Source organism: Eumetopias jubatus, unplaced genomic scaffold (genome assembly GCF_037043125.1).
Source record: "Eumetopias jubatus isolate StellerSeaLion01/CBP00866 unplaced genomic scaffold, mEumJub1_p1.0 scaffold_9, whole genome shotgun sequence".
NCBI lineage: Eukaryota > Metazoa > Chordata > Mammalia > Carnivora > Otariidae > Eumetopias > Eumetopias jubatus.
Window position 1 is genome coordinate 16031819 of NW_028274815.1, and position 19875 is coordinate 16051693.

Below are 19875 nucleotides of genomic sequence, written 5' to 3' on the forward strand. Positions count from 1 at the left end.
GAACGAAGGGGAGGCGGGGGCGACCGCGGGAAAACTCACTTTCTTGCTCAGGTAAAAGAACATTCTGGGAACTCCGAGAGGACGAGCCCAGCCGTCCAGGCCCGCCAAAGGAAACCTGTTCTAATTCACCAGTCTCGAGTACCAGCAGCTCTCGGGAGCGCCCGTCGCCCTAGCAACCACCGCCGCGGGGTCGCATCCGGGGCGCCGAGGGACACTTCCGGCTTCGTCCTCGCTCGGCCGGGCGTCGTGCGCCTGCGCAGATGTCGGGGGTCTAGGACTAGCTGCCGACGCGGGGCCGAGCTCGTGGTTGGGCCTAATCGCTTTGTTTCTGGGCCTTTTTGGCCTGCGCCTGGGGTCAGGAGGGTGACCTCAGCGCCCCACCTCGTCGCCTTAGCTGTCCTCCTTTCGATTGGCTCGGAGGACAGGTCACACCTCGGATGGTCGCGGTGGAACTTGCCTGAGGTGTGTCAAGTCAGGAGCAAAGGCGCTCATTCAGATGAGGTCACAATGGTTGGGTTATTTTATAAGCCCCAAAGTCCCAGCATTGTGGAAAGGAAAGTCATTTACTGTATTTGGTGGGCTGGCGCCGTCCGCCAAGTGAGAGCGCGATCCTTCCCTTACGCCTTTGGGGATTGGAGAACACTCTGGCACAATTTTGGGGTAGGAGATGGTGTTTATTCTGTTTTAGAACTTTTTAACAGCTTATTTAAGCTGTTACTGCAGCCCAGTGGTTCATGTAAAAGGAATGTGTATGAGCTTTGGGCCTTTGCGGCATAGAATTGCCACTGGGGCATAGCCTTCCAGTTTTGAATCATTAAGTTTGGTGTTTGGTATTTTCTCGCCTGAGGTCGACTGTTTTCTATCTCCTTTTTCTACCTTATTTCTTTCTTCAGTTCTCCCTTGTCCTTTTTGAATGCTTGGAGAGTTACAAAGGACCGCAATATGGGCACAGGGCAGAAACTCCCATGAAATTATTTTAGTCTAGCTCGTCTTTTATATCTGATTTTCCCTTTTACTATATTCTGCGGCTATTGGTGTTGAGTTGTATAATCTAGCTCGTACTTTATGCAGCAGCAGGAGCCAATTCCCCCACCTAGTCTTTCCGCATTTCAGGCAAATAATGTTCAGATCCTTTGAATTGGGTCTCTTACCTCACCCAGCACACTCAAGAATTGACAAGGGTCCCAGTGCCTTTCGCATCAAATCTAAACCCCAGCTAAAATTAGTTTTTCCTTCAATAGGGAAATGTCTTTACAACGGTGCCCCCATTCTAAGCAAGCCTTTCTGCCTCCGAGGCCATTTTATATGTTCCTACCCTCTCCGCCAATTGTGCCTAGCCAAATGTACAAATCAGGTCTCCCTGAGAAATTACTTCCAAACTTAACCCCCATCCCATTCAGATAACATGTTGGTTTTCAAATGTGTATCTTTTTTCAACGTCAGACTGTAAGTTCTGAAGATACGTTGGCACCTGTGCACAAGGAGCTCCCTATACTGGGCTCATGAAACAAAGCAGAATTACCTAAGCCAGGGGATTCCAATCAATCGGTGAAGTAGAAGAGATGATTAGTTGAAACTAGTTACAGATGGTCACACTCTTGAACGATCATCTCTTTACCTTCCCCTAGTGCTTGCACATGAGCTGGCATTTATTCCTTCTATAGCACCATGTGTCCATGACATATTAATAGATATTACCCAAAACAAAAAAAATAGATATTACCGATTCTGTGTTGAATTAAGTTTGGAAAATAATACTGCTGTAAGTCATCTTTCAAAAATGTTAAGAAATGACAATGTATGTTTATTTAATATATACTGCCTTGATGTATTTATTTTTCATTTCTTTAAAGTTTCCTTTTTAGATTTTTGACTGATTTTAGGTTTACATCTGTAAGTTATATTTACATTTCAGGTGCTTATATTAATGTACTTCATTATTTTATCCAAATTTAGATAATTTTGTTTTATTGCCTCTCCTATAACATCCTTGATAAAAGCCTATTTAACCTGAACTTACATTTTTAACCTTAAAAGTATGCGATTAAATTATGGGAAGAGTTACAACATTGTGTCCTTTAACAAGAAATCATCATATATTCAAAATAATTGTTAATTCAGTCTAAGGAAATATGTTAATAGTTGAAATTAAAAAAAGTCATGACAATATATAAAGATAGTAACTTTTTATTATACTAAAGACAATACAAAAAAAAGAGCAGTCACAATTTAAAGGACTGTTTTCTTCTAAAAACTGTAAGCTTTCAAGCTGAAAAAAAAATACATATACCAAATATGTAAGTGAAAAAAAGTTAGGCTTAAACTTTAAAACTTTAAAAAGACATTAGGTTTGTTGTCACTTGTTAGAGCAATATTTATAAATATATAATTTTATTGATTGGATCCTAAAGTGAAATGGAAAAGATAATGTAGGATTTTTTTTAATCCTTGGTAAAAAGTTATAACACTCTTAATTCAAAACTAAAGTCTTTAGTTACAGGTTTCTTAGTATTTCATGTAGTGTTCACTTGATCTAGATATGCATGTTACAATCCCCTGATCACAGCTTCAGTAATACTCCAGCAAAAACTGAGCAAAAAACAAAGCGTTAAAGAAACAGTTCTAAATTATATTCACCTCAATTTAATTATATGAATTTTTTTATGTGTAAATACTTTGTATAATTTACACTCTCAATAAGACTGGTTTACACTATAAATACTATCAAGAGAAAATAGATCAAAAGTTCCCATTGTAAGAATGGTTATCTTACTAATATAAACGTTTAAAAATTAAATGGCTCAATTAGTAAATAAAGAAATACTAAACTTTTCATCCTATTTCCTACGAATCATTTCACAGTCGTAGCTTAGAGACGCTAAAGTTTGCTCTTAAAGATGTGAACGTAACTATTTCCTTAAAAAAAACAATACTGATTCTCCAGAAGATCCTCATACTACTTATCCAGTAATATTCAAGCATTTGCAATGGCAAATTATTAGCAGGAACATTGAAGTATGCAAAAATATTAAATACACCACGCCCTCCGTATTTCCAGGTGAAAAATCTGAGTAATTCAACGATGTATTTGTCCATATTCATCTGCTTGCAACTTCCCCAAAATGTCATCAAGTGGCTAGTTGTTAAGGCCAACGCCTTTTATTTTTAGACATCACAAAACACAAACACACTTTCAAACACTTCAATACAAGATAAAAGAAAATAATTACATTCTATTGTCAATAAAGAAAAAGTGAAATTATTTCTCATCAAAACTCTAAAACTCAGAAATTCTATTCTTTAGAGAGCATGTTATAAAGCAGTGGTCTTCAGAGATGATGATACAGAGCAGTTGTCTTCAAACATTTTTGTTCCTATCCCCTAAAATAATTGTGACAAATAAGTGATGTCTGTGTATATTTAAATTATATGAAAATTTTCATAAGTTTTAGTTACAAAATATGCAGTTTCTGCCATAACGTAAGTATTGGTTTTTTATAAATAAAATCTAGAGGCGCCTGGGTGGCTCAGTCAGTTAAGCGTCTGACTCTGTTTCTGCTTGGGTCATGATCTCATGAGTCCTGAGATCCAGGCCTGTGTTGGGCTCTGCACTCAGCGGGGAGTCTGCTCCCCCTCTCCATTTCCCTCTGCCCTTCCCCACCACTCCTGCTGTCCCTGTCTCTCTCTGAAATAAATAAATCTTTAAAAAATTTTTTTAATTAAAAAATAAAATCTACATAGTCTTTCAAATATATCCTGTATATTAATGCCATACTGAATGGATACCTATGTGTCTTTTAAAATCAAATATTTAAAATAAAGGAATTTGTATTTCCTTGTATTTGTATTTCCTTTCTGCTTTCTCCACAGAATTTTGTTCTACTTTGAATCTTGAAAATCTTTTCTTGACCACCAAGACTTCTTTGAGGTAAATTTATAGAAACAACAAGCACATATACATTTATATTGAAACTACCTTTAAATTAATTTTCTTTGACCATAAAGCCCACAGTTTTTCTAATCATCTGGAATGAGTTATCATTACAACTATTATGAGCACATAATTGATCAAACAACAAATAAATTATAAATGTTGACATAAAATTATTAAAAATAAAAGGCAGTATTTAATTGGATAAGTGTCTCGTAATAAATTGAGGGAGTTTATGAAGCCTTGATTAGAAAACTGTTGAACTGTCCTTTTGTTTGGCTCTCTGGAGATTTTACTTTTCCAAGAAATTCACCTTAGAAGATTCAGGTTAGATAAGAGGTATGCCTTCCTTGTGTAAAGTTAGGAGAATGGCAAAATGAAGTGAGAGATGGGAACAGAGAATGCCAGCTGACCCCCTGTAACATTTTTGGTAGGTCAATTTAAGGATTTGAAAATGGATTTTTGTAGAACTTTCTGTGCCCCCCCAATATCCCTATCACAGTTTGAATACCGCTCCTCTAAGTTACCTAGAGACAGTGTTGTTAACCTGATCTAAGAAAAAGTACTTTTCCTGAATTACTCCTTTAGTTACAGAACTGATTTTGAAAGTTTCTTAGGTGGTACCATGTTACATTGTGAAATCTGCTTTTGACCAGTTGTCTAGAGCTATCACCTCACTCATCAGCTAACTCCTTCCGTACATCTACAGATTCTGAACTAAGAAAGCCCATATTAAGAATCATACATAATAACTCCATCTGTTAATAACACAGTTAGCATATACTGCTATGGAAAAGCACTAGAGAAAGAAATAGGCAGCTTTTAGCATGTAAATGTTAAATGGGCAAAACAGTCCATTAAAACATTTTAAAAGAACTCTAAAAAAAATAAACACTGTATTACTATTGCTCATCTTAAAACATAATGAATAGGGCCCTTATCCTGTGGAATGTCCTAAACTCTTTGGCTCAATTGTACTACCTAGGGTGGCTTAAAGCAGAAAACCTTCCAGAAAGGATATGTTTGGCACTCAGTCTCTGCAGATATGAGTTGACCCTATCCTGGAATGCCAGTGTGGCTTCACATCCACAAGCATCTTCTGTGGAGATGAGTCTTCGTGCTTCTTCAATGGCTGACGACGACAGTACACAAAATGTTACAGCTAATTAGAAACTATAGCAAATCAGGAAATCTGTAATTCAGTCCTTCCATTTTTAAGACTTACCTAAATGCATTTTCCAGGAGGTAAAAGGATATAAGAGCACACAGAAAGAGGAGAAAACACTTTGAAATATTAACGTCACAGAAGAAATTGAATTTTGGGAAACATTTACAATCATCAGACCTGAGTGTTGATTATCAGAGAGTTCATTGTATTCTCTATACTTTGTAAATATTGGAAACTTTCTATGATATAAGGTAAATTTTTAAAAAGTTGATGTAGGGGGAAGCCAAGAATGCAGAGCTAAGATAATTGATCTTATTATGATACTGTGTCCTCATTAAGAAATGAAAATAAGGAAAAGAATTCTCTCTTTGGCCAAAACATTTCAAGAATTAAAATTAGATAATTCCTGATTTCTTATACAGACTATTATTCTATTGAATGGTCTGAATTGAGAGTTCTAGTTCTTACCCATAAATTCTTTGGAAGTAAAAATTTAGGTTTGTATCAGCATTTAAGCAAAGAACCTGGGAGAATGATAATGCTAACTCCTAGTTCTTTCTGAAATCCAGTGAAACAGCTATTCCTACTCACTATCATAGCCCCTAAAGTTGCCTAATGGAAATAAGAGTAACTTCCCAGATCTGAAGACTGATGGATAATCTTCCATTGAGCAGTACCATCACCTGAGGACAGAGAATGGTCTTTTGTCTCCTATGTTTTCTCCCACATTCTACAAAGATAGGATATAGAGCTAACATGACCATAAATGTAATCTACCCACCTGTCCAAATCCTCTTGACTTTTAGGGACTTTTATGGACAGCCAGCCTAAATCAGTCAGTCAGTAAGCCAGAAAGTATCTCCTGAAATTAAGTACATGCCCATCATCCCTATACAGAGCATACAGTTGGCACTCAAGATGCTTTTCCAGTGTATCTTGCCTGATGAACCATAAGTTCTGTGAGGGCAAGGGCTCAGTAGGATAGTCTGATTAAAACACTCCCAGAAAATTTAAAAACTGGGATGTAGCACAATTGAAAGATGAGGGATGGACCCATTCACAATAGCATCAAAAAGAATAAAATATTTAGGATTACATTAACAAAAGAAGTGCAAGACTTGTACACTACAAACTACAAAACATTGGTATGTCTCCAGTTCCTTCCTCAAGACCTGACAGAGTACTAGATACATCAGAGTAGCTCCATGAATACTTGCTGAGCAAAGAAGTGAATGGCTAGGCAAATGAGGTCAGGACCTAACCCATCATAAATGAGGCTGGAATCCCCGTCTTCCAGAAGAAAAAATGCCCAAGACTGATTTTTTTTGAGGATTAAACCCCTAGATAGGGTAACAGTACCCTGACATATTCAAATTCTACAAGCTGTTCCCTATTATCCTCACCCTCCCCAAGAAGCGGATCCATACTTTACTTCAGCTGAAGAAGTATCCACTGAGTGTCAGGTGCTATGGAAGATGCTAGGAATACAGACAACATCTACTACCCTCAGGGGTTGGAGTTTACTGTCTACAGAGGATAAATACACAAGTCTCAAACTCTGACTTTTCTCCCCAAATCTGCTTCACTCTCAGTCTTCCTCACCTCAATGAAGATTTCAGACTTCAGGCTCAAGTCTGAAATAGGAAAGTCATCCTCATTCCTTCTCCCGTTTCCCAAATCCCATTTATCACCAAATCCTGGTCATTCTGCCTCAGAAAGGTATCTGGAATCAGCTTGCTTCTGTCACCACTGCCACCTTCATCACCCAACCCGGGACCGCTGCAACAACGTCGGGCTGGTCCCAGCCCTCTGCTCTTCGTCCCCTCCGATCCACAGCAGCTAGGGTGACTTGGGAAAATATAAACAGGATCATGCCGCTCCACTCCTTAAAACTCTCCAGTGACTTCCCAAATATAAACTCCTTCCCCTCACCCCAGAAGATCAGCATGACTCGGCCCCTGCCTCCGTCTCCAAAGTGACACCACACTTCCCCGGCTGGTGGTGCTTCCCTCGCGCTGGCTGCCTCTCCCCGCCTCTCCCCCTAAAGCCACCACACAGGCCTTGGCATCACTCTCCCTCCTTCCGCCAGCACCCCAATCCCAACCTAACTACTGCTGATCCTCGGGTCTCAGATGTCATTTCCTCAGAGAGAGACTCCCAACCTGAAGTAGGTCCCCCAACCCCCCTGGTCTCAGGACCCTGTTCTTTTCTCATGGCTCTTCTTTATAAATTGCTATTTCCTTGTCTCTTCCCCTTAGACTGTTACCAAAGACCATACGCGTTCTGTTCACGATTATATACCTAGTGCCTAGAACACAGCCGGTGCTCTGTTGACCGAATGGACGATGGAATGGTTGAAGGAGCACACAAGTAACCCCAACACAAGGTGTCCTGGGCTGAAAGAGGACCGAGTTCAATGGAAGGAAAAGGGAAAAACTCTGGTAGAGGGGGTAAAATTGAACTAGGCCTGGGAATTAGAGAAACAAACATACCAACACTATTGTGTAGTATTTGATTCACACAAAGCAATTTAGAGAACACTTAGGCAAGTGATGAAGCATAATGGAAATAAACACTAATAAAGCTACCGCACAACTCAAGAATTAAAATGTCATGAATACTGTTGCAGAGACATCATTTCAGTAAAAAATATAAACACGAGGCAATATTTGCCACACATAAAACAACAAAGACTTTATATCCGGAAATGCGAAGAGTTCCATTGTATCCGTAAGAAGAATACAAATAACCCAAGTGAAAAGTAAGGGCATACACAGCATTTCCCAATAAAAACCTCAAATGACCAATAAATACAGGAAGTAGCCAGGAAATAAAAAAAAGACCAGAGGAAGATGCTTTTTTGCCTCTGCTAGATTGGCACAAATTTAATCCAACAAAACCAAATGTTGGCAAGGGTGTGGTTCTTGCATTTTGACAAGCGGAAGTGGTGGTGGAAGGGGGTCCCAGCCAAGGGTGGAAACAGGCAGGGCATGTTCCTGGAGTAGCCAGGTGTCCACGTGGTGGAGCAGAGGATGCGGAAGCAGTGAATCCGGGGGCAAAGGGAGTGACCAGGTGAAGAAGAGAGGTGACCAGGGGCAGGGACAGAAGGGAAGGGGTACAGAGCTTCAGTCTGGGATGATAAAGTTCTGCAGACGGGGAGTGGGACAGCTACACATCTATAGGAATGCACCTAACACCGCTGAACTAGACGCTTAAAGATGGTCGAAGTGCAAAATCGGATGTTATGTGTATCTTACCGTCACTACAAGAACCACCAAAAATCCAACTTAGGAAGAGTCTGTAATGAGAAAGAAAATCTAAGAGAGAGGAAGGAATCCTGGGGGAAGAATGGCTGCGGGGAGACTTGCTTCATCGTGAAGACAGCTGGGAACCTCCAGAGGCCTCGGACCAGGAGGACCACTCGGAACCGTGCTTCGGATTGAAAGAGGAAAACTTGCTCCTAGAAGATGACCCTTCCAAACAAAACGGGCTCGAAGGGACAGTCTACCTGAACACGTCTTCTTGTCTTCATTCAGGGTGTAGCCCGCGTAACAATCGCAGTGATAGGCCATGGCCCCGTCGTCCACACAAAGGTGCTGGCAACCATGCGAGCCCAGAGCACACTTGCTGCGAACTGCCCAGGCGTGGGGCAGGAAAGAAAATAGTCCCAGGTTACAGTGGTGAAGGAAACACAGATTTATGGGAGAGAAAAGGTTTGGTCTCAACAGGTGCTGAGAATGAACCCTTCCGCCGTCAGCGACACAGTTCCCACCTTTCAGGAGAAAGCCCGTTTTCCTTTCCTACATCTCACATCCCTCCAGCCCCACCTTTTACTGCCTCCCCCCTTTTCCTTCTCATTTCTCGCAGATATCTGGGGGCGCCTCCTCTTTTCTTCCTGCCTGCAGGACTGGGGCTGCACTGAGTCTTGATTATATGCCAGAACTTACCTTCGGCCTCTCCGGATGCCTGTAAGTGCCTCCAACGTCTCCAGCTACATGTGGATCATCTTCACCATCGCCAAAAATAGTGAATTAGTGACCCACTTGCACATGGAGCTAAATCTGATGCTGCGCATAAAGCTGATGCTGTGTTGACCAAGGGGCTGCCCTTGATAGCGTGCAAAGTGGGACAGAAAACACCAGCCTACACACACATACGCACAGAGATGGTGGTAATAGTGATGATGGTGAGGAGACGTGTAGGTTTGGATAGTGGAGCATTTTTTATCTGTCACAGTAAATATATTAGAGGAGGAAGACAGTTGGCCCAAATTTGAGTGGAGAGCAAAGTGCTATGCTCATCTCATCCCATATCTAGACTGGCCCAGGATAAATAAAAACAGCAGATCTCCTTTAATAAACCCAGAAAGTCTTCCCGGGAGACACAGTTTCTTCCTCCACCATCGCAGGGACCAACCATGTCTGTCCCCCTCTAACTCTTCAGTGTCCCTCCACACTCAGGAAACTTCCATGGCTCACTATTGCCTATAAAAGAGCTTTGAGTGAAATGCAAGTCTCTACATAATTTATCCATAGAGTGTCTTTCTAACTTTAACACTGATATTCCCCTTCATTACTTCAGATTTTTCCAGCAAAATGCTGAATAATAGGGGGCACCTGGGTAGCTCAGTCAGTTGAGCATCTGTTGGTTTTGGCTCAGGTCATAATCTCAGGGTCATGGGATCCAGCTCCGTGTTGGGCTCTGCACTCAGCGTGGAGTCTGCTTGAGATTTTGTCCCTTTCCCTCTCCCTACCCCAGCCTAGCAGCTGCTCTACAGATAACAGCTGGTCACGCCTCCACCCCCAGCCCCTGATCTGGGGGCTCCACATTTAATCTACAAGCCTTGCTACTGCCCAGCAGGGGAAAAAGCAGGCTGTTAGAGGGAATGTGACCCATGTTATGTACCTCAGCTTCAGAACAGTATCCATTATTACTTTAAAATACATAAATACTGCTCCGCATTGGGCTCCATACATATATTTTTTTCTAACCCTCTAACTTTCCGCCATCTGGTCTTGCTCTTCTGCCTTTGCTCTCCTGTGCTGTACAGCCATGCATAGCAACCATGAAACATGATGGCTTGACATGTGACAGCATGTGTAACCACCAGAGCAAGTGCCCGGGTTCAAATCCTTGCTCTGCGACTCACCAGCTGTGTGACCGTGGGCAAGTTACTTAAGCTGTCTGGGCCTCAGCTTCCTCTTAAAGTTGCTGTGAGCAACAATAAATGTGTGACTGTGTCTGAAATGCCTAGAACCACGTACGGCATACAGTCGGCACTGAAGAACGTTATCTATCGTGACCTGGGAGTATGGCCTGGAATAGTCTGCCTTAACCAAACATTTTCTTCGACTTTTTTTTTTAATAAAATGTTCCACTTTATTCCACAATATCTATTAGTTTAAATGTAAATTTGTTTTAGTTTCCTTTTTCAAGGTCTTCAATGTCCCTGGCTGCTTGAGGTACCAAGTGGGATACCTATAACCAGTTTGAGAAGTACAGCCCTGAGGCCTCTCCACCCCAACTGACTTAGTCCTACCCCCAGAACAAACCAACACAAGCCGCTCCCCTTGGCCATCTGGCTCTGCTGTCCTCCATCTAAATCTCCACCATCCTCGAGGCCCACCTGCTGCCCTACACGCTCTGTGCCCTTCCCCAGACAGCCCGCCTCCCCAGCTTCCATAGCCCTCCATTACCGTCTGTCCCTCTCCCTGGCTAGTGTCTGCCTTCTCAGGGTGTTGGTTCTCTTTGGGCCCAGCCTGCAAATTGCTCAGAGGCAGAAAATGTGCTGCTTTGCTTCCCCAGAGGGCTTTGCACAGTCCTGGGAACAAAATAGGTGCTCAGTCCTCTTTAATTGATTTCTTTTTTTTTTTTTAAAGGGAATTGGTCATGTGCCATTTCCCTTAGTCTCTCTTGAAAAGGTCACATAATATCTCTCCTCAAGGGACAGGAGCATATACATAAGAATCTAAAAAAAAAAAAGTTTGAATAGGCCAAAATTAAACATCTCCTTGAAAGGCAGTAATTTCTCTCAGGAGTGTTTTTATATTATAAATGCCATCCTGTTCTGCCAGTGAGTTTAAATCAAATTAATGAGGATTCGCCAAGTCATAAGGCTCAGATTCACAGAAGATTGAACATCTAAAAAGCGTCAGGGAACAACTTACTTCAAATTTACTGGAAGATCTGTATGGGTCTAATTCAGTCATTGACAAAGTCTCCTTTACTAAAATGATCCAGCTTTAAGATTAACGCTACAGAAAAGTTCCAGGGCAAGTTTTAATTGGAAAAAGATCAGTTCAGCCTATCATACCAAATAGTTACTGTCCAACTGATTTCCTCTAAAGTTCCCGTTTGCTTTACAAGTCCCCAGTGTACAGAGCTCTAAAATTTTCCTGGATAAGGATCTTACATTTAATTAGCTTTTCTCACATCCCTCACTCCCTACCCATTTCTGAAATGAGCTATATTCGCAAAATCAAGTGAGCTCACCGCTGTCTGAGCAATGTGTGCCTTGGTCTATAAGCAGCATAGAAGGTCTCGAGCCTGATTCGTTAAAGTATCTTTAAGAATCTCTCGCTGTGTGAATTGCAAGTTGGTTTCACTGCCAAAGAAAGAGCCAGCTAGGAAAGAATTTTTTGAGTGGACCTTACCTGAACACGTTTTATTATCTGCATTCAGAGTATAACCCTCGTAGCATTCACAGTGATGGGACCCATCTCTGTCATTCACACAAGTGTGCTGACAGCCATGTGTACCAAAGGCACACTGGTCTTGAGCTGCCAAAAAAAAAAGTCCAGGAGAAAAGAAATTAGAAGTGGAGAAGGCTTTTATTACCCATATATAGAAATCTTCTTACCTGTGGCTAGAAATATATAAGAGGCAAACCTCTTGGAAACCTTCCACAGCCATCCGTACTGTAAGCTCGTACTAGAAGTTAGCGGAATTTAGCAAAATCCTACACACAGCCCTTATTCTTTTTTCCCCAACTGCTTTTTCAAAATCATCCAAACTGAGTTTTTTATAATCTAAGTATCTCAGAAATACTAAATAAATAAACAAACAAATAAATACTAAAGCATTCCTTTCAGGTTTATCGTATTTACGCTGAATCAGAGGGATACCAACAATTATGTGGCTAATTACACTAGATTCAGAAAGACATCAAATTTGAGTTTGAAGAAACTGTGATTCAGCGCCCCCCTGTTCTAAGTGAGGAAGCTGAATCCATAGGAGACCAGCTGACTCAGAGCAGCATCAGAACTCAAGACCCAAACTGTCACTCAATGCACTTCTCTCTACACGGACATGGTAATTTTTTTTTTTTTTTTTTTGGTCCTTAAACTTTTCATTTTGAAATCATTGTAGGCATATGGAAGAGTTCCAAAAATAGTACAAAAAGTCCTGTACTTCACCCCATTTCCCCATTATAACCATAGCACAATTATCAAAACCGGGAAATTAACACTGACACAATGCTATTAACTAATCCACAGATCTTAGTAACATTTTGTCATTTGTTCTACCACTAATGTCCTTTTTCTGGTCCAGGATCCAATCCAGGATCCACATTGCACTTCATTGTCACATGTCCTTAGTCCCCTTCTCTCTGGGACATTTCCTCCATCTTTGTCTTCCATGACCTTGACAGCTTTGAAAAGCCCTGGAAAATTACTTTGTAGAATGCCTCTCAGGTTGGGTTTGTTTGAAGTTTCCTCATGATGCTGAATTTTTAACAAAGACAACAGAGGTGCTCCTGTGCCCTCAGGACATCGCATCAGGACGCACATGATGTCCCTGCGGGTCATTACTGGTGGAGTTCCCTCTGATCACTTGGTTGAAGTGCTGTCTGCCAGGTCTCTCCACTATGAAGGAACTATTTATCCCGTTGTAGGTAATAAGTATGTCGTGGAGCGTTCTCTGATTTTAACTTACTAAACTGTCTTTAGCATTTGGAAAGCACTACCAGGGCTAGCTACTGAGAAGGAAATGAACAACACACTCACACGTGGGGGCCGTGAGACACACACACCTGCTGCAACTTTTGACTTTTCTAATATGACTCAGAAATGGGAAAGGCCCAAGAGAGAAAAACCAACCAAGTGCCTTGTCAGCGTGACCTACCCTCCAACACTGGCTAGGAAGGTATGCAGACGGGGAGGTAGCTTAAGGAGAGCCTCCTCCCCCACTTACCTGAACATGTCTTCTTGTCTTCGTTCAGGGTATAACCTTCATAGCACTCACAATGGTAAGAACCAGTTCTGTCGTTCACACAGATGTGTTCACATCCATGAGTGTTCAGAGCACACTTATCGATAGCTATCAAAAGACCATCAGGACAAATGTAAACAAGGAAAATGTGGTAAATTAATTATGAGCCACAACACACACACACACACACACACACTGAAAGAGGGACTGTTTGGCATATGAGAAAGACTATGGGACAGGAGGTTGGGAACCGATTTCTATGCTGGCTCTTTCACTAACAGACCCCCTGACATGGATAAGTCTTCTTCCTTGCCTGGGTCTCAAGTTCATCATCTACAAAATGAGCAAGTTGAATTAAATGATCTCTAAGTTTCCTTCCTCTCAAAAACTTTTTCCGAGGATTAAAATAAAAATGGACCTAGTTCCCATCTTTATTGATGGCAGGTGAGTATCCATATACCAGATGCATGAGAACCTCTCTAAACTTTCTTCTGTGTCTAAATTCAATGAGCGGCTCTGGTCACAGAGACAAAGGGGCAGCTTGTATTTAATTAAGTAAACTCCAGGAAAAGCTCCAAAATCCTCAAAAGGGCCAAGAGTTCTGGCCCCCTTCCTGACTAATCTATTTTCCTACTAACTTTTTTCTTGAAAACTAATTATAAGTACTATAAAGAAGCTGATTTATGTATTACCTCACTTTTCTCCAACAATTTTAGAGGAAAACCATTGACAAGCATCTGTGAACCACCCAAAAGGCAGTCAGGAGAAAAGCGTAAGGCCAGTCCCGAACCTGGAGAGTAGGTCCCCAGCTAAGTCCCAGTCAGGCACCCTCCCTGAAGCAGGCCTCACCTGAACATGTCTTCATATCAGCGTTCAAGGAGTATCCTTGGCTACACTCACAGTGGTGCTTGCCTTCCCCATCACTGATACACACGTGCTGGCACTGGTGTGTGCCAAGGGCACACGGGTCCGCAGCTGCACACCAGAAGTGTAAAATCGTCAGTATCGACACATAAGAGACATTCCAGATACTTCCTTCCCTGTCAAAAAGACACCGCCCTCTGGTTCCTTTTCAATGAGAGTTCGCTTTTAAAAACTGTTTTCTGCCTCTACCTTATTGGAAATACCACTCTTACACGAATAATGTTACTAATTTAAAATTACAAATTTCATTTCAGCTTTCTCAAAGAGAAAGGAAATTTTGAATTTGGAGCTCAAGCCAAACCCTTACGTGGGTCAGACAACTGGATACTTTATTCAGTGTATCCACCTAGCCCAGGAGAAGGACCTTTTACTTCCCAACTGAAAGAAACGGGGAGAACTACAATGTACTTCTGGAAGGTCTATGAGCTAGTTGTCCTCTTGCAGCCAGAATCTGCTTTCCAAGAGCTCTACAGTCTGTGTCAAAACAGAATTCACACACAGGCATGTCTCTTGGCCTGGAACTCACTCACTCTTGGGCGGCAATACATATTTGAACATGCAAATGGTGGAGGGCAAGGCAGGTAACTGCCTTCCGAATGAGCAGCATGGGTGCGTGAGCCTAAACGTAGGCTAATGCAACTTCAGGGCCTCTGGTATCCGCAAGGAGAATGGACTCAGAGGATGGACGCAAGCAGGTAAAACGAAAAGGAAGAACAGAATAAACAAGGTCACGTCAGCCAAGCCGCATCCCCCTCTTTTCACTCCTGGAGGTGTTTGTATCTCGTTGGATTTTTTTCCTAGTGACACGTTTTGAAAGAAGAATCAATGAATTTAGTTATTTCTGAGAAAACCAAGGAGGCCTGTTGGAGGAGGCTGGCACCCCTGGGCAGGTAACCCAGCCTCGACTGCTTTGGCAACAGGTCAAGGCTAATATTTTCCCAAGAAGGGCCTTTTCATGGAACGATCTTTCCAACCCATTGACTACAACAAGCTGCCCCTCAGTCTTTTCTCCACAGAGAGGACATTTTTCCCCCAGAACAAGCAGGTCTTTTGTACCAGAAGGAAAAGATTGCCACTCACCACTTGCTACTTTATGGCCTTCAAGCCCAACCCCAGGTGCTAGCTTTGAGACCAACTCTGCCACAGACCAACGTCTTTATGGAAAAGCTCTCACCCACAAGCACAGGGGGTTTTCCTGGGAGAAAGAAAGCCATGTTCTTTTGAGAAACCAATGAATGCCAAGTAGATGCCACCAAAGCCAAGGACAGCTTGTGAAGGCCCAGTGTCCTGGGACAGGAAGAACAAGAGGCCACCAGCCAGGTCTGGCTGAGTTGAGGCCAAACTTTGCTCCAGACCAAGACTTCTTCTCCCATTTCCTGACAAACTGGGGTGACTGCCGAGTTCCACATTAATTTCAATGTAAAGTCGCCTTGAAATTCGCAATTGTAATTACTGATTCACTTGTTTCTCATCACCACCTCCAGACTATTGCTTGATAGTAGGGAGGGAATACCTTTATCTTTGTACCATCAGTGATCAATTAATGCATATCGAATAAAGAGGTGGGGAATAGGTTACACAGCAAAAAGTATCCACATTTTAAAATTCACCTGAACTAGAAATTTGCCCACACCTGTTTGGATAATTCCACAGAGGGCTTTGAAAGATTATATCTCTAAATGATAAAAAATAAATAAATAAATAAAGCATGAATATGGGTAGATGGAAAGACAGAACATACATAGATGGATACAAAGAAAAAAAGAAACTTGGGCACCTGGGTGGCTCAGTCAGTTAAGTGTCTGCCTTTGGCTCAGGTCACGCTCCCAGGGTCCTGGGATCAAGTCCTGCATTCAGGCTCCCTGCCCAGCAGGGAGTCTGCTTCTCCCTCTGCCCCTACACCACCCCCACCCCGGCTTGTGCTCGCTCGTGCACTCTCTCTTTCTCAAACAAATAAAATCTTTAAAAAAAAAAATAAAGGGGGGGGCGCCTGGGCGGCTCAGTCATTAAGCATCTGCCTTCGGCTCAGGTCATGATCCCAGGGTCCTGGGATCGAGCCCCGCATCGGGCTCCCTGCTCGGCGGGAAGCCTGCTTCTCCCTCTCCCACTCCCCCTGCTTGTGTTCCCTCTCTCGCTGTCTCTCTCTCTGTCAAATAAGTAAAAATATTAAAAAAAAAAAGAAACTTAAAAAAGTATGAGTCTTACATATTCATAATTCTGGTCAGTGACTAAGAATAAAGCCCCGCCTTAAATGGATTCATATTCATGGATTTGACTGATTCATGCTAAAAATTCCAATTAAATTAGCATGCTCATATTCTAACTCTATCCTAAATGATGAAAGACAAAAGGACAGTAACAATCTTTTTTTTTAATCTGCTTCTTGCTATCTTACAAGTGAACTGAAATCCCAATCCCTCCCCCCATTCTTAATCCTGTCCCTCCACAAAGAATAATCAGAGGAAGAGCAGAATCTGAAAACTAGAGGATCTAGAGAATAAGCAAAACCCTGACTGACAGTTACACTGGAAAGCCCCCAGATCCTTCCATGGGCAGACAGATGCTGCTCCCCATCTTCTCCAGGAAAACAGAGTTCTGTTAAAGCCAGAGATGGTAAAGCTAAAGAAAATATCTGGGAAAAATGGAGTTGTGGGCAGATGGGAGAAAAGAGGTGTCTTGAGTTGTTTGTTTGTTTGTTTTCTGACCCCCTCAGGGAACAGCAGGATCATTTATCCTGGGTATTTCCAGACCTTCACATTTCTAATGCAAACATGAAGATTTTTATGAGCAAACCAAGTTATATATAAAGCAACTCTATATTCCTAAACCAACAAAGTGTGTTTAAGTTGGTAAAAAACTCAAGAAAAGCACTGCTTATATTTCAGTTTTCCATAAAGTTGCTACAAAAAAAAAAAAAAAGAATAACTCTCTTTCTTTGGATATACAATATCCGAATATTCTAGTTGAGAGCAAAGACTTACCGCAAAAGGTCTCCTGGAATCTAGAGGAAAGTTTCTCAATGACCCCGTAGGTCTCCACGTAGAAAACGTGCTCATCTAGGGGCTCACTGGCAATCATCTTGAGGGACTCCATGTCCGCCCGGTCCACACCCACGGCATAGAGCTCAATACCAGATGCCCGGGCCCGAGCCGCCACATCATTCACCTGGTCCTGGGGCCTCCCATCTGTCACGACGATGGCCACCTTGGGGATGTTGGAAGTGGGCCCCCGAGCACCTGCCTCCACTGTGAAGGCCTCATCCATCGCTGCCTGGATAGCCAGGCCTGACATGGTGCCTGTTGACAAGGGGGTGATCCGGGCCACGGCCCGTTTCAAGGACTGCTTATCTGAGTGGGTCTGGAGGTGGAACTCAATCTTCACAGTGCTGGCATAGTTCACCACTGCCACCCGTGTGTCCGCTGCCCCAATGTCCAGAGTGTCAATTATCTGGGAGACAAAGGTTTTCACCTTGGTGAACTCCAGGGGTCGCACACTGCGAGAACTATCGATGATAAACACCAAATCCAAGGGCCTGCTCTTGCAAACACCTGCAAAGTAGGGTGTGGGGAATGGGCATGGCTGAGCAAGGATGGGACCCCAATCAGAAATGGGGCAATCCTCACACCCAGAGAGCCCTGGGGCTGGAGGCCCCACTGTCTGCTATCTTCCCCCAAGACCATCCTCCCTTTAGATGGTGAAAGCACTAAAGTCCTTCCAAATTCCCTAGTGAGAATTCACATAAAGGGGCGAAGTTTCTCCAAATATCTCACCTACAGGCTGGCTGAATCCCAAACTTTCACCTAGAACCTCATCCCTCTGCTTCAGGTATTGCTCCCAAGGTTCCTCTTGACTCCCAGGAATGAATGGTTTCCAGACCTTTCTTGGGGACCTCAGCCATGGGACAATGGAACAGTGGCGATGGGACAGTGGCCCTGAACAGTGTGAAAGGTAAACTCGGGACAGCCTCGGTGCCCTGCCCAAGCTTCAGACACCTCAGGCAATGGCAGAGTTCAAGGCAAGCACACTAGTGCTTTTCTGGAAGCTTCCTTCTTCTACTCCCCCACCAACAGGGTAAAAACTGCGCCCAGAGTAGCCCTAAGTGCTCCTTCCTTCTCATCATTCAGCAGGTTTAGTGAACTTTGGGGCCCCGAGAGCCTGAGATACTTAAAAGTGAGAAGAGGAATGACAATCTGATCTACATCTGTTGTGCTTCCAATTCTGTCCGTGTGTCTGGTTTTCAGGAGGTGAGACGTCCACTGATGTCTACCCTCCACCTCCACCAAACTCTTGCAGTCACCCCTTTCATTTTTTTCATTCACCAAATACTTTTGTGGGGACGTACCATGTATTTAGCCCCAGGGCTACAAAAGCAAAGAAGCTTGTATCTTTCCTACTCAAAAGTACCAAACACCGGGGCCCCTGGGTGGCACAGTAGGTTGGTTAAGACTCTGACTCTTGGTTTCAGCTCAGGTCACAATCTCAGGGGTGAGATCAAGTCCCATGTTGGCTCCATGCTCACCACAGAGTCTGCTTGAGATTCTCTCTCCCTCTCCCTCTGTCCTTCCCTCTCTCTCTCTCTCTCAAATAAATAATCTTTTTTTTTAATTTGACCATATATGTGAAGATTTATTTCTGGGCTCTCTATTCTATTCCATTGATCATCAAATAAATAAATTAATCTTAAAAAAAAAAGTACCAAGCACTTAGTAATAATACCACACATCTTTGGGGTTCCTGGGTGGCTCAGTCGGTTAAGGGTTTGCCTTCATGATCCCGGGGTCCTGGGATGGAGCCCTGCCTCAGGCTCCTGCTTTGGGGGGTGGGCCTACTTTCCCCTCTCCCTCTGCCCCTCCCCCTGGCTCATGCTCTCTTGGTTTTATCCTGCTTCCTGGAGGTATTCAATTAGGAAAATAAATCATACCTTACTTTCAATAACGTTTTAGAGATCATAGGGCACAAAACAAACAACCCCATGAAGTCAGAGGTGCAGAGTTTTTATACCCATTTTACAGGTGAGAAGCCTGAGGTGCCGGAAGGTGTGTGAGCCAGAAAACAGCAGGTCATGGATGGGACTCCAATTTTCCTGACTCCCAGCCTAAAGGGGATTTTCACTGAATGGCTGCCTCTCTCTGAGGTAATATTTTCTCATGGACCTAGTAAACATCCTGCTTGTTGACTTTGAGCCACCGCCCTGATATATGTCATGTATTTAGTTAAGTCAAAAGGAATTTTTTTTTTTTAAAACAACTCCCTCGGGGCATCTGGGTGGCTCAGTCATTGAGCATCTGCCTTCAGCTCGGGTCGTGATCCCGGGGTCCTGGGATCGAGCCCCGCATCGGGCTCCCTGCTCGGCGGGAAGCCTGCTTCTCCCTCTCCCACTCCCCCTGCTTGTGTTCGCTCTCTCGCTGTGTCTCTCTCTGTCAAATAAATAAATAAAATCTTTTAAAATAAATAAATAAATAAAACAACTCCTGAATTTCATTTCATCCCTTTATTACCATGCATCAGGATCAAGGAAGAAGAATCCTATTGAAAATCCTTCCTGGACATAGATGTAGGCACTTTTACATAATTGGAATAAAAGGAAAAACACATGGTGATATGAAACCCATATTTGACACTGATTTCACTAACACCCAAA

The 19875-nt window shown here is 42.8% G+C and overlaps 2 protein-coding genes across 3 annotated transcripts in view; both read right to left on the reverse strand.

Annotated features, from left to right (window-relative positions):
* The window catches only part of WDR35 (WD repeat domain 35), a 56369-nt gene extending 56176 nt beyond the window's left edge, over window positions 1–193 (reverse strand). For both annotated transcript variants that reach the window (XM_028099285.2, XM_028099286.2), the window contains exon 1: window positions 40–193. In XM_028099285.2, the coding sequence (XP_027955086.2) occupies window positions 40–63 (24 nt within the window). In that variant the 5' untranslated portion in view covers window positions 64–193. The remainder of the gene's footprint in view (window positions 1–39) is intronic.
* MATN3 (matrilin 3) lies at window positions 126–18132 on the reverse strand. The gene is made up of 9 exons (XM_088026609.1): window positions 18111–18132; window positions 17216–17782; window positions 14160–14285; window positions 13293–13418; window positions 11753–11878; window positions 8608–8733; window positions 4937–5063; window positions 568–623; window positions 126–457 (listed from the first exon to the last, which is right to left on the reverse strand). The coding sequence occupies exons 1-9, from the start codon at window positions 18130–18132 to the stop codon at window positions 126–128; spliced, it is 1608 nt and encodes a 535-aa protein (XP_087882735.1).
* Between the last annotated feature and the right edge of the window lie 1743 nt (window positions 18133–19875).